Consider the following 19,728-nt stretch of genomic DNA (forward strand, 5'->3'; position numbering starts at 1 on the left):
ACCCACATGTCGGCTAGCGAAACACCCCGGAGATTACAGACGTTTGGCGTGCCCCCGAATACGGTCGGGCCGCATATAGCGCTGGTGCCCGTACCGCAAAATGGGACTACGAGGATTCGCAGTGAACTATCCGCGCCCGCAGCGAGGGAAGCGCCCTCCTAATATCGCCGACTACCTCACCACCACTCAGTGGAGCCTTCGACGGCAGTCCCATTCACCGCCGCCAGGACGCTACCTGTCGCCGCAACGCTCACATTACACTGGCCCCGCCCGGGACCTGTCCGTATGCCCCTATCCGGAAAACTAAAAGCAGCAGTCGATGTGGTTACGGTTGTTCTACTTCGATATGACGAAGACCATCAGCCGCCGAAGATGACGGTCCACGATCCATTTCGACGATGCAGCAGCCACACACCGTCATCCCGACGAAGCCTGGGCGCTAACAATACGCCGACAAAGCACGAGTTAACGAAGCGAGTTAACGCAGCGGTGATCTGGCGACATGGCTTAAATGCACCTGAGGACAGAGAACGAAACACCTCGACGTGCTTCCCCACGGCAACACAGTGACCGCCTTAGTGGACAAAGGAGCCGATTACTCCGTCATCACTGGATTATTCACAGCTAAGTTGAAGAGTGCCAATACTACGTGGGACGGCCCTCACATTCTTACAGCTGGAGGACATCGCATAACATCAACGGGAACCTGCACGGCAATAATTATAGTCAATGAATGAACCTACCCTGCCACGTTCATTGTCTTCCGACAGCGCTGATGAGACTTGATTCTCGGCATAGACTTCCTGAACCAACACGGCGCAATCATCGAACTAAGGCTGGAGTCGATAACACTGTCCGCAGACCAAGCCCTACCGACGGAGAGACCTCACAGTCAGCGTGCCTTGAGTGTACTTGAGGACCAAGTCAGCCTCCTGCCTCGCTCCATCGTTGTCATTTTCGTCGGCAACCAAAGACCGGGAGAGTAGAAGGCGTCATCGAAGGACGGAATCCTGCGTGTCTGTGTCGATTAACGTCGGCTGTACAAGATGACGAAAGAAGACGTATACCCCTTCCCAAGCATAGGGGACGCATTGGATCGGCGCTACAACGATAAATTCTTATGGTCTGTGGATATCAAGTATGGCTGCTGGCAAATTGAAATCGACGAGAAATGTCGTGAAAAGACCGCCTTCTTCACGCCAGGCGCCCTCTACCGATTCAAGATAATGCCATTCGAGCTGTGCTCGGCGCCAGCAACGTTCCAGGGCTTGATGGACACGGTGTTAGGAGGAGTAATGTGGCAGAACTGGGGTCATATACGTAAAACTATTCTAATATGTTTTTATTCAAATCTCCTGACGTCAAATTCGCTTAACCGCCGACGCAAGCATCAGGCGTTCACCCACAGGGTTGTCTCAGCTGACCAGTCAAATACTCTCCTCGTTCATAGGAGGTAAATTTTCTTTGCTTGAAAAACGAATAACATTGCCTAAAATGAGCAGCTTGTCTTATCTAACTGGATCGCAAGAGGCGAGGAGCACGCGCAAGTGCAGATGGATTCGATGGGGCCGAGCCAGTGCACTGAAAATCGATAACTTGATGAAGAGGGTGTTGCAGGCGCATTTGATTCGGCCGTTTTCACCTACTTAGCTTACTGTGGATCGTCGACAATCGCGGCGGCATGCAACGAAAGCTTGAAAATGACCATAAAACGGATCCTCAGCAAAGAAGAGGTGGCAGAACGAGGCTGTAGACGTGTCGATAGTGCTCGAAAACGTTACGTGGCCACGCAAAATGTTTCATTACACGCAAATAAAACGATGCTTTTCGGTAGGTGCGAGTACCCTTGTCTGAGAGATCAGCGGCAGCCATTTTTTGCGCTTTTCGGGACTGGGCAGCCTGCCGCTATTCAGAAGAAAATTCATTTTTGTTCGGCATTTTAATACATCTTCAACGCGTATAAGTCACTTCGACGCGGTGAGTTTTGCGGTTTTGTGACGTCGCGTGACAGGCAGGTGAAGTTGGTGCAGCACGACAACGTTTGACCAATAACCGAGGGCTAATGGCGAAAAGGCGTCGAATCAGAAATAACTTTTTTTTCAGTCAAATCATGCATATTTAGTGTGCACACGTCATATCATATGGGAAGCTATTGCAGCTTTTGTGACGTGGCGTGACAGACAGGTGAAGTGGGGGTGGTCCGAAAATGTTTGTCACCAATCCTGGAGGGCTGAGTGCAGAATTGCAATAGAACTGTTCGGAATGATCTTGCGTTATAACGCCCGTCTTTCTAACTTCGACGACATCGTCATCATCGCGAGAAATTTTGACGATCACCTTAGGTGTCTTAGGACAGCATTAGAGGCTTTCATGTCATCAGGGCTCACGCTGAAGCCGGAAATGGGCCGCTTCTCTTATGATGAGCTTTTCTTCCTGCACCACGTCATCAGCAAATATGGAGTCCGCCCCAACCCGGAGAAGAGAGCTGCCATCGCAAAGTTCCAGCTGCCCATCGACAAGAAGGCAGTCCATGCATTCCTTGGCATGTGTGCCTAATATAGACGCTTTGTCAAGGACTTCTCATGCATCGCTGAGCCGCTGATATATCTAACTAAATGTGATGTCCAGTTCACGTTGGAAACGCAGCAGGCCGACACATTTCAAGAACTGAAACGACGCATGCATTCGCCACCGGTACTTGTACACTGCGACGATGACGCCAATTCAGAAATACCCTCTGATGCCAGTAGCCTACGCCTTGATGCCGTTCAATTGTTCAGGAAAGACGGACTTGAACGGGTGATATCTTACACTAGCTGGTCGGCTGTTGAAAGCGGAAGACATTCTACGACCGAAAAGCAATGCCTCGTCAGGATTTGCACTATAGGAAAATTCCACCCTTACATAAATGGCAGGCCGTTCAATGTAGTCACCCACCATCCCGTGTTGTGTTGGTTAGCTAATTTAAAGACCCTTCAAAATGCCTGGTGCGGTGGAGCTAAGACTGCAAGAATATGACATCACTGTTATCTACAAGTCCGGACGAAAGCAATATGATGCCGACTGTTTATCTCGCGCCCTCCACTGACCGACACCACAAGACAACGACGATGACGATGCCTTCATTGGTTAATAAGCAGGAATAGACGTCAAGCTAAAACGCTTCGTCGAGTATTCGGAAGGGCACACCGACGTTGTCTCTAGGCCATTTCTGCGAGAATTATCTACGTTTTCGCTTCAAAAGAACTTACTCGGAAAGAAGTTCTTAGCAGTCCGCGCCAACTGTACAGCACGTCCTACATGGCGACCCGACCGCTGGGAAACCTTAGATTGTCCAAGAGGCTATGGAGGATACAGGAAAGATATTACTGGCGACGCCTGACTGCCGACGTCGCCCTCCACGTCAAGACAAGTGCAGACTGCCAGTGACGCAAGACACCACCGACAAGGCTGGCGGCATTACTACAGCCGATCAAGCCTCCTTGCACACCGTTTCGGCAGATCGGGTCTGATTTGCTCGGGCCCTTTCAGACGTCGCCATCTGGAAAAAAGTGTGGCCGCAGACTACCTTACCCGCTACGCCGAAACAAAAGCTCTGCCTAAAGGTACTGCGGCCATTGTAGCAAAATGTTTCGTAGAGAACATCCTGCCGCGACACTATGCGCCAGAAGTCCACATTGCTGGCAGTGGAACGGCTTTTACTGCTGATCTTACTGAACCCATCCTGCAGTGAAGCCAGACAAGTCACCGTAGTGCCGCTGCATGCCTACCACCCACAGACGGATTGCCTAACGGAATGACTGAACAAGAAGCTCGCGGACATGCCAGCTCTGTACGTTGACGCCAAACGCAACAAGTGGGAAGTCGTGCTTCCGTATGTCATCTCTACTTACAATACCTTAGTGCACAAAAGAACACAAGTCACACTGTTCAAACTGGTTTACAGAAGGAACCTGACGACGACTCTCGACGCCACGCTGCAGCAAGTCGCCGACTACGAAAATATTAACGTTGCCGCCTATCCCTTACGCGCTGAAGTAGTATGAGAGCTCGCCGGCCTACGTACCAAGAAGCAGCAAAAGGCCGACAGCTGGCACTGCAATGATCGACGGTGATATGCAGAAAACCAGCGCGGCGGCCGTGTTTGGGTTTGGACATTGATACGCAGACGGGGACTCAGTGAGAGACTGTTGCGATGCTATTTGAGACCCTACAAGATCATCCGACTCATTGCCGCATTTGAGTATGAGGTCATGCCAGACAGCACTTAGCTATCACAGCGGTGTCACTCAAGACCCTAAATAGGCCATGTTGTGCGACTTAAGCTGTTATCTTTATGAAATATGAAGACGCCAAATAAACCGACACACACAAGAGAAGAGAACGGGACAGGGCGCCACTCGCAACTTGTGTGTGTCGGTTTACTTGGCGTCTTCATATTTTATAATGAACAGCTACCAACTAGCCCTACAAGAAATGCTATTAAGCTGTTATACCAGCGCTAACGAACTTTTGGACTGTGCAAAGCCGAGTTTTAGACTTTCTTTTTTTTTTACTGCGTTACTTTGGACTTTGTTTCTTTGTTTATTGCTATGTTTGTTTAATGCATGTCATTTTGTTTTAGGCGATGTTATGTCTCAGTGCGTGACGCGCACGTATGTATCGCAAGTTTCACGAATGTTATCGGTGTCTGTCGTCACTAAAGCTTGTGTAATCTGATCGTATGTGCAACATGAATTCTGTAGAGTTTTCTGGAAGACAAGTGGGCAGCAGCGATTGCTCTAGAACCTTCGATGACGTATGCGTGAAAGCCGACGCCCTTGACCGGCAGATCACATTTTTGACGATCGCCAACTGTTTGCCGCTATCGTTGTGCTTTAATTGTGACTCGCTTTCGTGGGCACAGGTTGGCCATATAAATGGTAGTTACATTATTCACAGTATTGCTACTGTGTTCTTTGCCACCACAGCTACGTGACATTGTTATCTTGATCACAAATTACAAGGCTTCAGCGAATTTCTTGACAGAGTCAGCAGGACAATCCTGTATTCGAGTTTGGTAAACATGCAGTTGGCAGCACTTCATAACGAACGTGTGAATGCGAGGGTTATGCCTTCTGGAGATATCACAGTGATCTGTGTTTCTCTTTATTGTCGCATTCCAGACCTCAGCGATATACATAGACTGTAGATTACGAAATTACCCCTCTCATGTTAGCCAAATAAGACATAACACTAGAATTCTCATTATTTACTGAAATGAAAAATTACTGATGATTGGAGGTTTTAAAATTACAAAACGCTGTGGTACTGGGCACATGGTACGCTTGGGTCTCCGCTCATTAAAGGCTGGCTGCCAGCCTAATCGGTGAGCTGTGCTTATTGCCACTTAGTACTGTAAATCGGGGCAAATTCCGAGCAGAACGCACTTATCGCATATTTATCCAAGAGTCTCATATCACTACTTCGTGCATTTTTTTAAAGTAGCAATAGTGATAGATTCTGGACGAATACAGCAGCGACTCTAACCTATCAGGCATAGCGACCAACCGTAACGATGCTGTTTTAAAATTGACTGTGTCTAAAAGTGGATTGCGATACTTATGAAAATTTCGGCGATATTACATACGTTTTTACGTGCTGTATGAAGCTACTACAATTGGAGAAAATAAAACCTTGCTTTGCACGTACCGCACAATCTCTGCAGAATGATAGCAATGAAGATTACAATAGATGCACAGTTAATGCGTAAATTTTGCGCCCTCGTAAATGTTCCGTCAGCACTACCATGTTTTTCTTGAAGGGGTTGAAAATCGTGAATTGAGCCAATGACATAAACGCATCCTATAATTACCTTCCTTTCACTGTTCCTTTCGGACGCGTGCCACAATATGTTGGAAGCTCATTATACTTCTGTTGAGCGAAAGTTCAGCGAAGGCAGGATAGGAAATGCAAAATTGTGATAGAAGGATTTTCTCCCTTGAAATACCCCTATAAGGTTGTAATTTATATTTGCGCATGCATCACCGTCATTGGTGCTCAGGGCATTTCTGCTGAGCTATTTGGAAACTCAGATGTCTTTATAAAGAAAAAATCGATTACGTGTTGTCGTCTTATCTGAAAGCTACAGTAATCTGCATCATAAATAATTATTTGTTGTCAACTCAAGTCATTACTTCTGATGTCTTTGATGCACTTCATTGCGATGAAGTTGAAAGTATTATAAGTTCCAGCGAGAGTTTCGGACACTTTGAAGACCATAATTGACATGCCTAATTTCAATGCTCAGGAATCTTTTTCTGGTGCAATAACCGCAATTCTAAATTATCAGATGTCTGTCTCTTCCTTTGTACCAAATCAGGCAGCTCGACTTACCATAATTAAGCTAATTAATGTGTACAGTAAGATTGACGATGGAAGCCTATGCAGATGTAGAAGCAGATGACGTTTGTAAATCGCATGATACGCTGTTATTTCACCTAAAGAATTTACAGAAGAATGCTTTTCAGACGACGTTCTGAAGAAATATACGGATTCAACGAATCTATGGACAGTACCAGTACTCTACAGAATATTAATCCAAAAAATTATCAAATGCATGCCCCTTTCACAAAACAACATATCCAGAACTTCTTCGTGAATGCGAGTATGTGCAAAATGAGCTGGGTTGTCATATCAAAGAAGCGCGAAATCAGCTTTACCTAAACAAGTTCTGCAAAAAAGAAGCTCCAAAGAAACCTAGACCATAATTTATTACTTAGTAAGTACCAAAAGCAAAACTTCAATAATGTACCTCAATATTCACTGCGTTGATTGCACAGAAAATAATTACAAAACAAAATTAATACACGTCTCTTTACATCTGCAGGAACAAACTGCTCTAATACAGAGAAAAGGACCTTATCTATAAATTAAGCTCCACCAACTCAAGCTGAGTTTTCATAGCTCCTTGTAGCAAAATTGAAAAATTCAGCTCGCTTTTTTCCTTCGCAACGCCGAGCCTTTGAAGTTGCTTGTATTGTCATTTGGCCTATTCAGGCAATATCAGCAGTCATTGATAACCACGCGCTGATAATATCAAAAGTAGACCTAACACGCGAATTTTGATTTATGGACCTAAGGTAACACGTGTCTGAGGGATATTTAAAAGCAGCGCAATTAGCGAAAATACTTAATACATACGATCTCAGTCGAATCACTTTTTCCTAAAGTCGTCGAGAAGCATATAAGCAGTAGCGTCATTCATTACGTTGACATGTGTCAAATTTACGTTTATCATAAATCTGGGTTTTTTTAGAAGCCATGTAGCTTCATCTACAAGACGTTCCATGGAGAATATGGAAAATAAATTTTTCCTATTACAAGTATTTTTATATCTTCTCAAGGCATATGACTCCATCAGTCATGACATTCGTTTAGCAAAGATGTATCAGTATGGTATTAGGGGATTATCGCTGCATTTATTGAGTAGTTATCTCAACCAGACAATTCATCATATTGCTGTAAATTATTTTTGTCTGATCATGGGCACATTGTTGCTGCTATTGCCGAGGAATGAATTTTGAGGACAGTCCTACTAATGCTCTGCGAAATGCATAGTTAGCATACATCACGCCAATGACATAACAATTTCTCCAGACTAGACAAAGCTCTCCCTAACCATGCACAACCTGTGTGTCTATATTAAAAATGAAGAAAAGCTTTTGTACAAAAATAAGGGACGCCATGGGTGGTTCTCTTACATAAAAATGCCAAATACACAATATGCAGGTACATAATAAAGAAGTAATAGTAGTAATATTTCACACAATGTGACAACACTACTTTCACACATTGCACACACAATTATAACACTAAAAAGAAAATGGGCACAGGTCACAATATGTTCAAAATTTATGAAACACGGCAGTACATTACAATATGACCGGAACTCGGCGGTTGGTCTTACTCGATTAAAAAAAAAATAATTCAGCGACCATGGAAATTGAGATTGTTGAACAGTTACACTTTTGTATGCCTGTTCAATATAGCAGGGTTTTCATTAAACAAATTCATAATCCCATAATTTATAGCTCTTTTTCATGATTTGTTCGTGCACTTACTTCAACTATGTCCGTTTTATGCAAGTCATGACGATTGTTCCTGCTTAGGAACTGACGACGAAAAACACTATGGTGTCGCAGTATTTAACTTGACACACGCACACTGAGTGCCTAATTTTACAAAGAAGGCAGAAATGTGGAATTCTATGCTTAAACAGAAAAGCCGATATCCATCTGATCTGCACAGTTGAGCAGTTTAATTATTTCCTATGTAAAGCACAAAGTTTATCCTTATACCTTACAATATGCATTCTGCACACCAACACGCAAAAATTGTGATGGGAATAAATGCGAGTAAACAACAATTTTATCTTTTGCCTAGTTGGCAGGAAATAACCTAAACAGTTAAGCATGTTGGGGACTTGCGACTTTAATTCTGGTGTTTACATGCCATGACCAGCTTAAGTGCCTTAAAAAAAAGGACATCTAAAAAGGAAAAATTAACAAGATAAAGTAATGAGTCATTGTATTTATGGCAGTCCTGAGTAATCAATTATATTGTTCTTACGAAAAAATGACTCCTTTTTTGCACTGCCTTTTATTATAAGAGAGGAGACGCATAAGTGCTCAGAATCTGTTGTTTCATGTCTCTTCGAGCTCCTCCATATTAGCCCAAGAAGAGGAGACGCTTGCGGTCATCAGCACACATATATAGATCACCAGTATTAAGAATATTAATATCATTCAAATACACTAAAAACAATAGGGGCCTAATGCATATCCTTGGGGCTGACCATATTTAACTGGGCTACTTTCAGAACGAACAAAATCGACACAAACTCATTGCAGTCGATTGCGTAGATAACTTCGGATAAGATTCTGTGCGAAAACGGCAAGTTGGGCCAGTTAGTTGGGATTCATGGTAAGGTTTGTTAAAGCGCAACACAAGACAAGAACAACAGAAGGTATCAAACGAAGAGACGGCATGGCGTCATCTTTTTCCACCTTCTGTTGTTCTTGTGTTGTGTTGCGCTGTAACAAACCTTACTAAGGTTCTGTGCTTTTCCTTCAAACCGTTCACTGCGAGCTTCTGTAGGAAATTATCGCGTTGGATTGCATCAATGGCCCTTTAAAAACTTATACATTTATATTGCAACTCTAAATAACCTTTTTCAATCTTTCTGAGTGTTTGATTTTATTTCTCACTAAGGACGTTTTTCTTGACTGGCCCTTTTGAAGTCCAAATTTCTGTTCTACTACATTCTTGGCTAGTATGAAATATAATAAGTTGAATGTGCAAGTCCATTTCAGAAACGTTAGAGGGAAGTGATAGCAGAGATACTGATGTGTACTGAAGCAATTTCTTGTGTTGTACACCTCTATGAAGTTACGCGAGAAATTTTTAAGCTTTTGGTGTAGACACCAGATGGCACCATTACTTTGAGAATATAGTTTAGTGGCATGGCAATTTCATACGCAACAACCTTATTCAGTGAACATTTTGTGGGATCTTTTGCGGCTGCTAACTTGCTTCCACGATATCGCAGGAGAGATGCGATTTTATCTTGAGATGTACGAGTCAAAAATAGCGCGTCTTTTGCAACATTGCGCACGTACGTTCGGCGCTCTGTTAACGGAGCACGGGGAACGAGAACTCAGCTGCCCCAACATTCACAACAAAATTTTTCAGCAAATCGCCATACCAATGACCACTACTTCACTGAAGACATGCTGCAGAAGTGTTCGTCATTTCATGGAAGATCTTCCATGTCTCGCGGCTGCTTTGGGCTGCGCTTTCGAACTTGCGTTCGAAAAACGACAACCTTGCTTATTTAATATCTATGCTTAATATTTCCTAAACTTATGTTTATTTAATGTCTGTGCTTAACCTCTTGCTAAACCTATTTAACTCTTGCAAAATCTCCAAGTCACGTGGCTTTAGAAACTGAATTATTTTTCCGTATGTTTCATACGCTTATAGAGGCCATTGGCAATCGACGGTATTCATGCTTTATTATGAAGAACTCTTGCTATGACAGGAAATGCGGTATTGTAAACGTGCTCTAATCTTAAAATATACTTTGAAAAGGTGGAGATCGATTAAGCTCGCTATACACGTTTGCCCAACTTCGGCTCGCTCTGCTTGTGAGTCATCGCTGTGCATTCTCCCACTACCTTCCGCTGTTTCTGTAATCTCGTTGGTGTCAGGGCTCGTTCACACCGGCATTTGAAGGACATCACACGACGGACCACGATTGGTAACCAAGGAGCGTCTCACAGAGATCAATGCTCGCACCACTGAGTGCTATTGGCCCGTCGCCTGACTAAGATGTTTGGGACTGATGCCGCACACGTTTGCTCGCACCCCTACCACTGCCCTAGTTAGGCGGGTGCAGACCTATTTTTCCTGCGCCATTGATTGCTATAGTAGAATCAAGGACTGCTACTGTAGTCGCGCCGTGGAGAATTTTGGCATTGAGTCACTCAACAAGAACAGTCGCTTTGAGGCCAATGTGTATACATACGCCAATTACCGACAGGTCGCTTTGTCGCCTATCTCCTGCGAGTCGAAACCATGAACGAACCTGAGGCCTGTCGTTAGCTTAACTATTCCATTGCCCTCTGCACTATCACTTTTAAATAAATGTCGCCTCAGCTGCCCCTCTGACGACTACCACAGCGCTATTGCACGTGGTGCGGAAGCTCTCACTTTCTGAAGAGAGCTTCCTTACAGAGTGCAGAAAATTACTTACTTCATTACTTCTGCAGCTTCATCGCAGCCAGCGGGCTGTTTAGCGTAATAGCCAAGGAAGGTGTACGACACTACTCTCTTCGTAGGAGATGGGTCTGATATTTCGTGTGCTCTCTGTAGGAAAGAGGTAGAGGGTCATTGCGTAAATATCACTGGAGTCACGAATAGTTTCGCACGATGCTGCTAGAAGTCCTTCATAATATAAATTTGGACATTACTTTTTATTTTAACACATACACATTATCAATGTAACTCCACTAACGACTCGTAAAACAAAATTCTATCGTATATCATATTGACCTTAAATAAAGATGGTCACAGCAAAAGAGAACAGGAAAACGGCATGGGCGGGATCTTCTAACTGGTGACTTTCCAGTTGAAAGTAACGGCCCGTGTCGTTTTGTGCTCTCTGCCACTGTCCCCGTCTTTATTTGCGGTCAAATGATACGCAGTAAACACCAACTAGGCCAAACTGAAGTTCTGAAATCTTATGTCGCATGAGTTCCACTGAAAGTGGCGTATATTAGCCACTTTCATGTCCCTTGACTTGTTTCCAGATCGCCTAAAATTCATGCTTTCTTCACATTGATATATTTGCATAAATTGCAGTTTTTCGTCGCCTTTTTTGATAATAGATTTATGTTGTCTTGGTGATTTTCTTTTTCCTGTTGTGTTTCTGGTCCATGTCATGGAGAGCCTCTTCGGGGCACCGAGCAGTGCAGTCTACCTAGAATCGTGTTCTGCATTTTAAATAACGTCAATAATATATTGTGGCAGAAACCACCGAAAAAGAACTCCCACAGATCCGTAAGAAATAGAGGAATCCGAGGAGGTTACCAAATTGGGATTAGACCGCTTTGGCCAAAGTAACGAATCCAAATACGTCAGCCCAAGGTGGTGCAGTTGCTTACCCGAACGCCGTGAAGACATTGAAGCAACGGTTGCACCGGCGGTGTGTGCTCCGGCTCGGAGCTGTCCTAATCATGCATGCAGAAGCAACTTGAGATTTCAGGAGCACTGGAACGCTACACCAGCAAGAATCAAACAACGAGGATGGAATGGACCATACCGGGCCCGATACGTTGAGGGGGTAGCGAACCAAGCATATAGATGTGAGCCGACATATGCTACTTTCCATCACCCCCCCCCCCTCCTCTCCGATATTGTCAGACCGTCAAACGGTGCTAGCACTACGCCAACAAAAACAAGCGTTTGGACAAAAACACGGCAAAGCACCGGTAAAAGACCATTTGGGAAGGAACATGGACGCCAAGAGACCATCCTCTCTGAAAGGAAGGATACCATCCAGACTGCCACCGCAACCAAATGCAGATATCGTTATACGCCTATCAGGGCTTACCCCTACGCAAACTCCTTATAGCAGCACAGGCGCCACTACACATTGAAGCCTGAAACAATAAATTTTCTTGGGTTTCTGAAGAGTTGCAAGAACCAAAACGAAACGTGGACGATTTCATTAGCAGCTCTAACGACTGCGCAAACGTCGGCACAGCCTTGCTTTCGAAAACCTGAGCGCACAGACCATGGTCGCGATGGGCACCGAGCAAACTACAACATCCAAATCTCCTCATGATGGCTTACAACACAACAAGACAAGAGAACTTCACGATATAGCGCTGGAACTGCCAATCACTGCGAAACAATCACGCGACCTGAATAAACAGGCACTGAAGATAAGCTCATCCAACAACTGAAGAACACTTGATCCGGAGAAGCACAGACACCTACGCCAAAGGCTATCACGTTGAAGAACATGGACATCTAAATGCCTCCATCAACTTAGAATAGTTCTACTCCGCTGCGATGGCATTTAAGAACACTGCATGGGGTCGGATCGAATGACCCAAGCGATGCTGAGAAACCTTAGTTACTCGGCCAACCGATTTGTCTTCCGACACGGTATGTATGCCTCCCGGCCGACAACCCTCCGACTGGAAAACACCCAACATAATTTTTATACCGCAGCCCGGCAAACTGCGCGAATTAGGACAACTGCGACCTATCCCGCTTACCTCCTTTCTGCACCATCTTTTCCAGAGAGTCTTCCTCACCAGACTCGAGAGACACAGAGCTTTAGAGATCTGCTTCCGGTCACGTTTGATGTGAGGAGGGGGGTATCCTCCCAAGGGCTCTCCGTACTCCTGAAGGACAAAATCCTGCACTGCGCCCCCCTGACTAGGAAGCCCGGACAAGTTCTTGCTCGCACTTGATATTCAAGAAGTTTGTGGCAATATGTCGCACTCCACGATAATTGAGGGCCTCGACGACGTAAGAAGTGGAGATAGAATAGATTCCTACGTGCAAAATTCTTGTAAAACCTCTCTGCTCATGTTTGGACAGGTAGGATTTACTCACTGCCATACGGCCTACCGGATACTATCACCGCTCCGGTTAACATCGGCTTAGTCAAACTGGGGTTACAACTGGATGAACAACGAAATCTTGAGTGTGCCAAATACGTGGGTGACATCACGTCACGGGCCACTTCAGTCTCGTACGGAGACATAAAAGCCATCCTTAAGAAATACGGCCCTGATATTCACAAAACAAACGAAACAAATAGGCATGAAATGCCCCATTAGATTTAAATAAATTAAGGGGTTTTACGTGCCAAACCACTTTCTGATTATGAGGCACGCCGTAGTGGAGGACTCCGTAAATTTCGACCACGTGGGGTTCTCAACCGTGCACCTAAGTCTAAGTACATGTGTGTTTTCGCATTTCGCCCTCATTTAAATGTGGCCACCGTGTCTGGGATTCGACCCCGCTACCTCGTGCTCAGCAATCCAACACCATAGCCACTGAGCAACCACGGCGGGTGTAATGCCCCCTGGCCAAGTCTGCATACTTACAGATCAGACCCAAGAGTACACAGGAAAACTGAACACTGCCCTCACAACGCTTTCTCGATTGGGAACCCATCAAGAAGACAGCAAACATGCGGATTCTGGTAATGCTACCACAACAACTGGGCTGCGTTTGCATTGCGCTCTCCAAACTCATACGTACGGTCAGCAGTGTTACCGGAATCACTAAGAGAATCGCACGCGGCAATGAGAGGATTACAAAGACACACATGCTGCAATTGTTCAAAGCCTTAATAAGTCGCAGGACACACGCATTACCTTTCAAGCCACGCGCTGCACAGGGACAGACCAGGTGGACAAATTAATTCGAGTAGCCTGTAGGGGGGGCTCTCGGTTTTCAGGCAAGCACAAGTATGGAACGCCTCCAAGTGCTAGGGCTGATCAACATATATGAAGAGCTCGCCACAGCCACAATCATCACCGAGTGAGTGTGGCTTGCGTGCCGTCACAGGGACGTTGTCTCTTAAGCCGCCAACACTACATTCGGGCAAATCATATTGACCGCAAAAAAGACGGGGACATAGGAAGAAAACACATAAACAGCACAGATGCAGCTTGCCTTTGACAATCAGATTTCCCGTCTTAAGACGGCAGGGTTCCCTGACTCGATGGTAACGCCAGTGGTGGAAACCCTCCTGCAGAAGGTAAAAGGATCTAGGGGCAAAGCAAGGGTGAGGACGACTTCTATGGCCATAAAAGCTGAAGTAGTACCGTATATCCACAGGGTCGCTCACAACCTAAGGAAGGTGGCAGGCAGGTTTGGAGTCCCCCTTGTCTTTTCAGCCCCTTTTAAGCTGGCGCGGCTCTGCCCCCGCACCTCCCGTGATCCTAAAGGAAGGCTAGGTTGTTGTAAGAACCACACCAAGCCGTATGCCAAATGCAATGTAGGAGTTGTGTATGAAATCCCCCTGGCCTGTGGCAAGTCCTACATAGGGCAGACTGGACGGTGCCTAAATGATCGAGCCAGGGAGCATGAGCAAAAGTTAAAGAAAGATGAGTTGGCGCACTTACCTGCGCACTGCAATGCCTGTCGCTGTGCACCTCTTTTTGAGGAGATAAAGATTCTGGGCAGAAGCCATGACCAGACTGCACGTGATCTGATGGAGGCTTACCATATAAATAAGAATGGCGAAGATTGTGTTAGCGATACCTCAATTAGGTTGTTTCAAGCGGAAATAGATTTTTTTGATAATTGGTTGCCACGCTAAGCGGATGTGCATTCTTGTTTGCCGCGATCTGCGCATGTTCCATTTGCCTATATATCTCTATACAATTTTGTCTCGGGTTCTCTGAAGACGCTTTTGGACGTAAGGCTTAGTTAGGTTTGACGGCCAACTACTTTTTGCTCGCCTTTTACGGCCGCGCTTCAGTGGTACCAGGACAAGAAAAAAGCATGAAAACACACTGTAAGAAAAGGTCAACAAAATTTATTGTTCCAGAGGATTCACGAGGAAGGAGGCTGTTTACTACATTGACGTTGGCCGGGGTCAATCGTAGAGCGAACGATGGCCGGGCGCGACAAAGGATAGGAACTAGATGGTGACATAACACATTTCCTTCATCGTGGGTAGAAGTCTTCACCTTTCTCGGGCGTTCGTCAGGGTGATGGATGGATATTTGCAGTGCAGCAGTGGTTTGCACCACCCTGCTCTTGTTACTTTATTGCCTAATGTCCTACATATGTTAGAAAACAAAGAAAAAAAGAACCCACGATGAATTCGCTTAACAGTTTCTGAACTTCTATTGTGAACTTTGTTTTGTACACCGCCATTGTCTGTCATTTCCCTACTCTTCTTCCACCAAATTCCAATCGCCTCTTACTAATCTCTATTAGGGACATGTTTACTTTTCCCTTGATCTCGCTGAAGCCAATGGCTTCAAGGAGGCCAGTGATCCCTAAATCCACTGCTAGACAGATATCTTCACATGCTAATACAACTTGCTCCATTGTTTTCTACGCTTTACCACAGCAAGCACATGTTTCTTCTTCCTTTTTATATCTCGCTATATGGGTGCGTGCTCTAAGCCATCCTGACCTCGCTTCGAAAAATAAGGAGCTTCCCTTTGAGTTATCAAATTTTTTCTTTCCTGAGTCTGTTTTTTTTCCTGTTATACTTAGTCATGTCAGGTTTCTTTTCTATTGCGGCCTCCCCTGAGAGCGCGCCAAATTCGGCACTCCCTGCCATGTTGTTTGCGCGCTCCCCCAATGGGAGCGCGGCACTCCTGGGACGTTACCGCACGATTGCAACTCGTTTGCAAGATGCTTTGGCTACACGAGAAAAAACGTTTAGCTTCCCGCACGGGAAGGGGAGAAGAAGGCGTCCGGTCTCTCTTCCGTAGTGCGCGTAGGATCACGACAAATTATGAACTTTCATAAGTCCCACCACCCTTAAGACCCTTTAAGCCCGCTTGACTCCAGTGGCGCAATGTTAAGACGCTCATAGCAAAACTGACCTGCTTGCTTTCGCGGCTTTCGCAACGCAGTCGGCGGTGTGGATGTTTTGTAGACACATTTTCACCAGAACACATTGTCCAGTAACTTCCCCTGAAGTCAGCAACGTCAGTGTGAGCTGGAGAGGGCATGACCCACATGTTGGACAAGCCGTCGCCAGCCAGGTTGCACGTGCCCTTGGATAACAGGGACCTAGTTCTGCGTACCCCTGATCGGAAGGCTTGAGCCACTCCAGCTCAGCACTAGCACGGCTAGAGATCAAGGTGCACCGCTTGAGGTGAACTGCAAATGATGGCTCCTCGTGCTGGCAATCTCCTCTATCCGGTGGCCTCCGCGCGTGCACCAGCGTGGTTATCTGACGGAAGGCTAGTTGTTGGCTTGACTTCTTGACGACTTGAGGTGCAACCGTGGTTCCATGCCATATCCCCTCGGCGACTACTATGGACAGCTTTAGCTGCTGCTCCGTAGCTGCTGATTGTGGATTCTGCTGCTTCGAGTGTGTGTGGAGTTGTTATGGTCTGTTTCGCCAAATTCCGGTGTTTTAAGCATCGATGGACAAACGCTTGCCCGCCCACGGGTAGTGGTACAGCTTCCAAGGCGCCTTACCTTCGGAAATACCGCTTCACCTGACCGACATGGACTGGCAAGCTGATACGACCTGCGTTCAGATCCTTCCATGCTAAATCAACTTCAAAAGGCCCAACCCATTTTGGTGCTAAACCCGCCACAAACTCGGGCCTCGCGTCGCTGAGCTCATACGCGTAGGCGGAATTTCCTCTCGCCCTTGCTCCTGCACGGTTTCAATTCGCTTCGATCACCGCGTTTCCTGGGCGATCGCAAATGTCAAGCGTAGTAGTCGAAAGGCTTCTTCGCGCCCGGTGAATCTGTCCGCTTGGCCGATATTGTGTCCGTCGACGTCTGGAGGTGTCTCCCGAACATCAAAAAACCTTGCGTAAACCCGCCGAACGACTTTCCCTCGTTCATGGCACGAAGGAGAGCGGATGTAGGTGCTCGTCGCAGTCGTTTTACGCTAGGGCGCACGCCTCAAGTAGTGGCGTTACATATTGATTCCGGCATTCCGTCATGATCGAGTGAGGAAACTGGTCTATTCTATTTTAATTCTGTTCAGCTTCTTTACTCTTTAGTTTATTGAATAATATAATTTACGAACGTGAGCGTGCCGCTCAGCTTGACCAACGAAGAAACGTGCTTCCAGAAAATGAAATGCCCAGAGTAACAGCATCGCAGAATAAAAACTTGCTACTTACCTTCAAGGATAAAGTGGCATTTCTGAGAAAGCCTGGTTGATTAAAAATCGTCTCGTAAATATTGAAAATGCCCCAGTGGTGAATGTTGTGATTCCACAAGTTATCCTGCGCCCACGCTTTAGCGGACTGCTTACTCAGGTGGGTCAAGAAAGCGTCTATGTCCCTGAAAACAGTAACAAATAATTAGACAGAAACAAAGTGCTTTTCCAGGCAAGCAGAAAAGACAACATTATGAGAGAAAGCAGCGGCAAACTATTTAAATTATTATGATGACAACGCTTCATAAAGTGGTGCACTTCTGCAGAGAAAGCAAGCAGAAAGTAAGGTTCGAAACGCACTGAAAAACATTCAGCAAATTTTCGTCACTTCAGCAACACATATGATAATTATTCGTTGTGCGCTATGCAACAAAATATGGCGACACGAATTTCGGGAATGAAGAAATTGGATGAAGCAAGTGGATATCCCTTAATTGAGCGCTAGTGAGCCAAACACCGATGCTGATTTGAAATGGAACATTTGCACGAGTGGAGACTACAATTTTGTGCAGACACACTCAAAAATTCACTGTATGGCAGCAGAATGCCTATGGCCCCGCTAAAACATTGATGTTGCAGTTTTCATAGCGTATTTGGCAGGAGAAGTCTTGAAGTGCGCATTGCAACGCATACTATCGCAATGCAACTTGCTGATAACCCTAGCTACGTGGTAATAGAGCATTTTCACTAAGAGTTCACTATGGAGTGAACGAAAGCTATGCCGATAATTGAAAAATGTTTAATGTGGAACGATGCTCTCGTGAAACGGCTAAATAAAGGCAAAATGACAGTGTGATGTGTACAATTGATATATTTACATCGTGTTTAACGTCTCGCTCACAAAGTGCGTGTGCTTAGGCACTGCATTGGTCGTAGCTTTGATTATATTTGATGATCATGTTACTGTGCTACACCATTAGCAAGCTATGCAGTTTGAGACGCCGACGCAGTGATATCAGGAGGACGAAGGTGATGTAGGACGCTTGTATAGGGAATAGCGCAATTGATAAATGCATGGATAAGAAGGGGAGCACGGAAATTTAAGGGCAATTCACAAATACAATAAGGTGTTCTTTACCCTATATGCCGCAGTGGCACATATTTATAACGAAGCATTGGCCGAGAAGGCCCGCATTAATTATCGCCTAAATTCCGTGCAGCTAATAATTTATCTAATTAAAGGAACACGAACCCTTGTACATGTTGTGAAATTTATTAAGGTTTCATCGGACTTCATAAAGATGCGTACGGGGATGTATCTACTGGTTTATTGGGTCATGTATTCTTTCATTAGCACGAATGTGGCAGTGCTCACAGGCTTCATTTTTTTCAAACTCTCCATGGAAATGCTGTTAAGGTAGCCATAGGAAGATTTGCTTTTCGCTGAGCTTCCTTGAACTTTGGCCAACACTTCATTCGACAGGAGGTTGGTAGGTAGCGATAGGTAGCAAGGCATTGGAAGTGGTAAGGGAATACATCTACTAAGGGCAGGTAGTGACAACGGATCCGGATCATGAGACTGAAATAATCAGAAGAATAAGAATGGGCTGGTGTGCGTTTGGCCGGCATTCTCACATCTTGAACAGCAGGTTCCCATTATCCCTCAAGAGAAAAGTGTATAACGGCTGTGTCTTACAAAACTCACGTACGGGGTAGAAACCTGGAGGCCCCCTGCTACGCTTCCCTTTCCTTTTAATCCAATCCGTAACCCTTAATGACCGTCGGTTATCTTCACTCCTCATTACAAGCCCTGCCCATGCCCATTTGTTTTTCTTGATTTCAACTAAGATGTCAATATTGCGCGTTTCTTCCCGCACTCAATCTACTCGTTTCTTATCCCTTAACATTAGATCCATCATTCTTCTTTCCATAGCTCATTGCGTCGTCCTCAATTTAGGTATAACCCTTCTCGTAAGCCTCCAGGTTTCTGACTCGTAAGCGAGTAAAGTTAAGACACAGCTGTTATACAATTTTCTCTTGGGGGATAATGGCAACGTGCTGTTCATGATCTGAGAATGCCTGCCAAACGCAGCCCAGACCATTATTATTCTTCTGAATATTTCAGTCATGATCCCGATCCGTGGTCACTACCTGCCGTAAATAGATGTATTCCCTTACCACTTCCAGTGCCTCCCTACCCCTCGTAAATTGCTGTTCGCATCTGAGAGTGTTAAACTTTGCGTTAGTTTTCTTCAGTTTAATTTTTAGACCCACCCTTCTGCTTTGCCTCTCCAGGTCAGTGAGCACGCATAACAGTTGGTGCCCTTAGGCAATATCATCAGCGAATC

At 45.4% G+C, this 19,728-nt stretch overlaps 1 protein-coding gene across 11 annotated transcripts in view; it reads right to left on the reverse strand.

Annotated features, from left to right (window-relative positions):
- Positions 1-19,728, reverse strand: part of LOC135914301 (uncharacterized) — a 114,777-nt gene that overhangs the window by 46,822 nt on the left and 48,227 nt on the right. For 10 of the 11 annotated variants that reach the window (XR_010568279.2, XR_011507956.1, XM_065447086.2 and 7 more), the window contains 2 exons: positions 17,403-17,565; positions 10,796-10,908 (listed from right to left, as the gene is read on the reverse strand). Coding sequence is in view for 9 of the 11 variants with exons in the window: in XM_065447086.2 (XP_065303158.1) it covers positions 10,796-10,908; positions 17,403-17,565 (276 nt within the window). In the remaining 2 variants the exon portion in view is untranslated. Of the gene's footprint in view, positions 1-10,580; positions 10,603-10,795; positions 10,909-17,402; positions 17,566-19,728 lie in introns of those variants that run through there. The other variant, XM_070523523.1, reaches the window with a different exon arrangement.

Source organism: Dermacentor albipictus, chromosome 8 (assembly GCF_038994185.2).
Source record: "Dermacentor albipictus isolate Rhodes 1998 colony chromosome 8, USDA_Dalb.pri_finalv2, whole genome shotgun sequence".
Classification (NCBI taxonomy): domain Eukaryota; kingdom Metazoa; phylum Arthropoda; class Arachnida; order Ixodida; family Ixodidae; genus Dermacentor; species Dermacentor albipictus.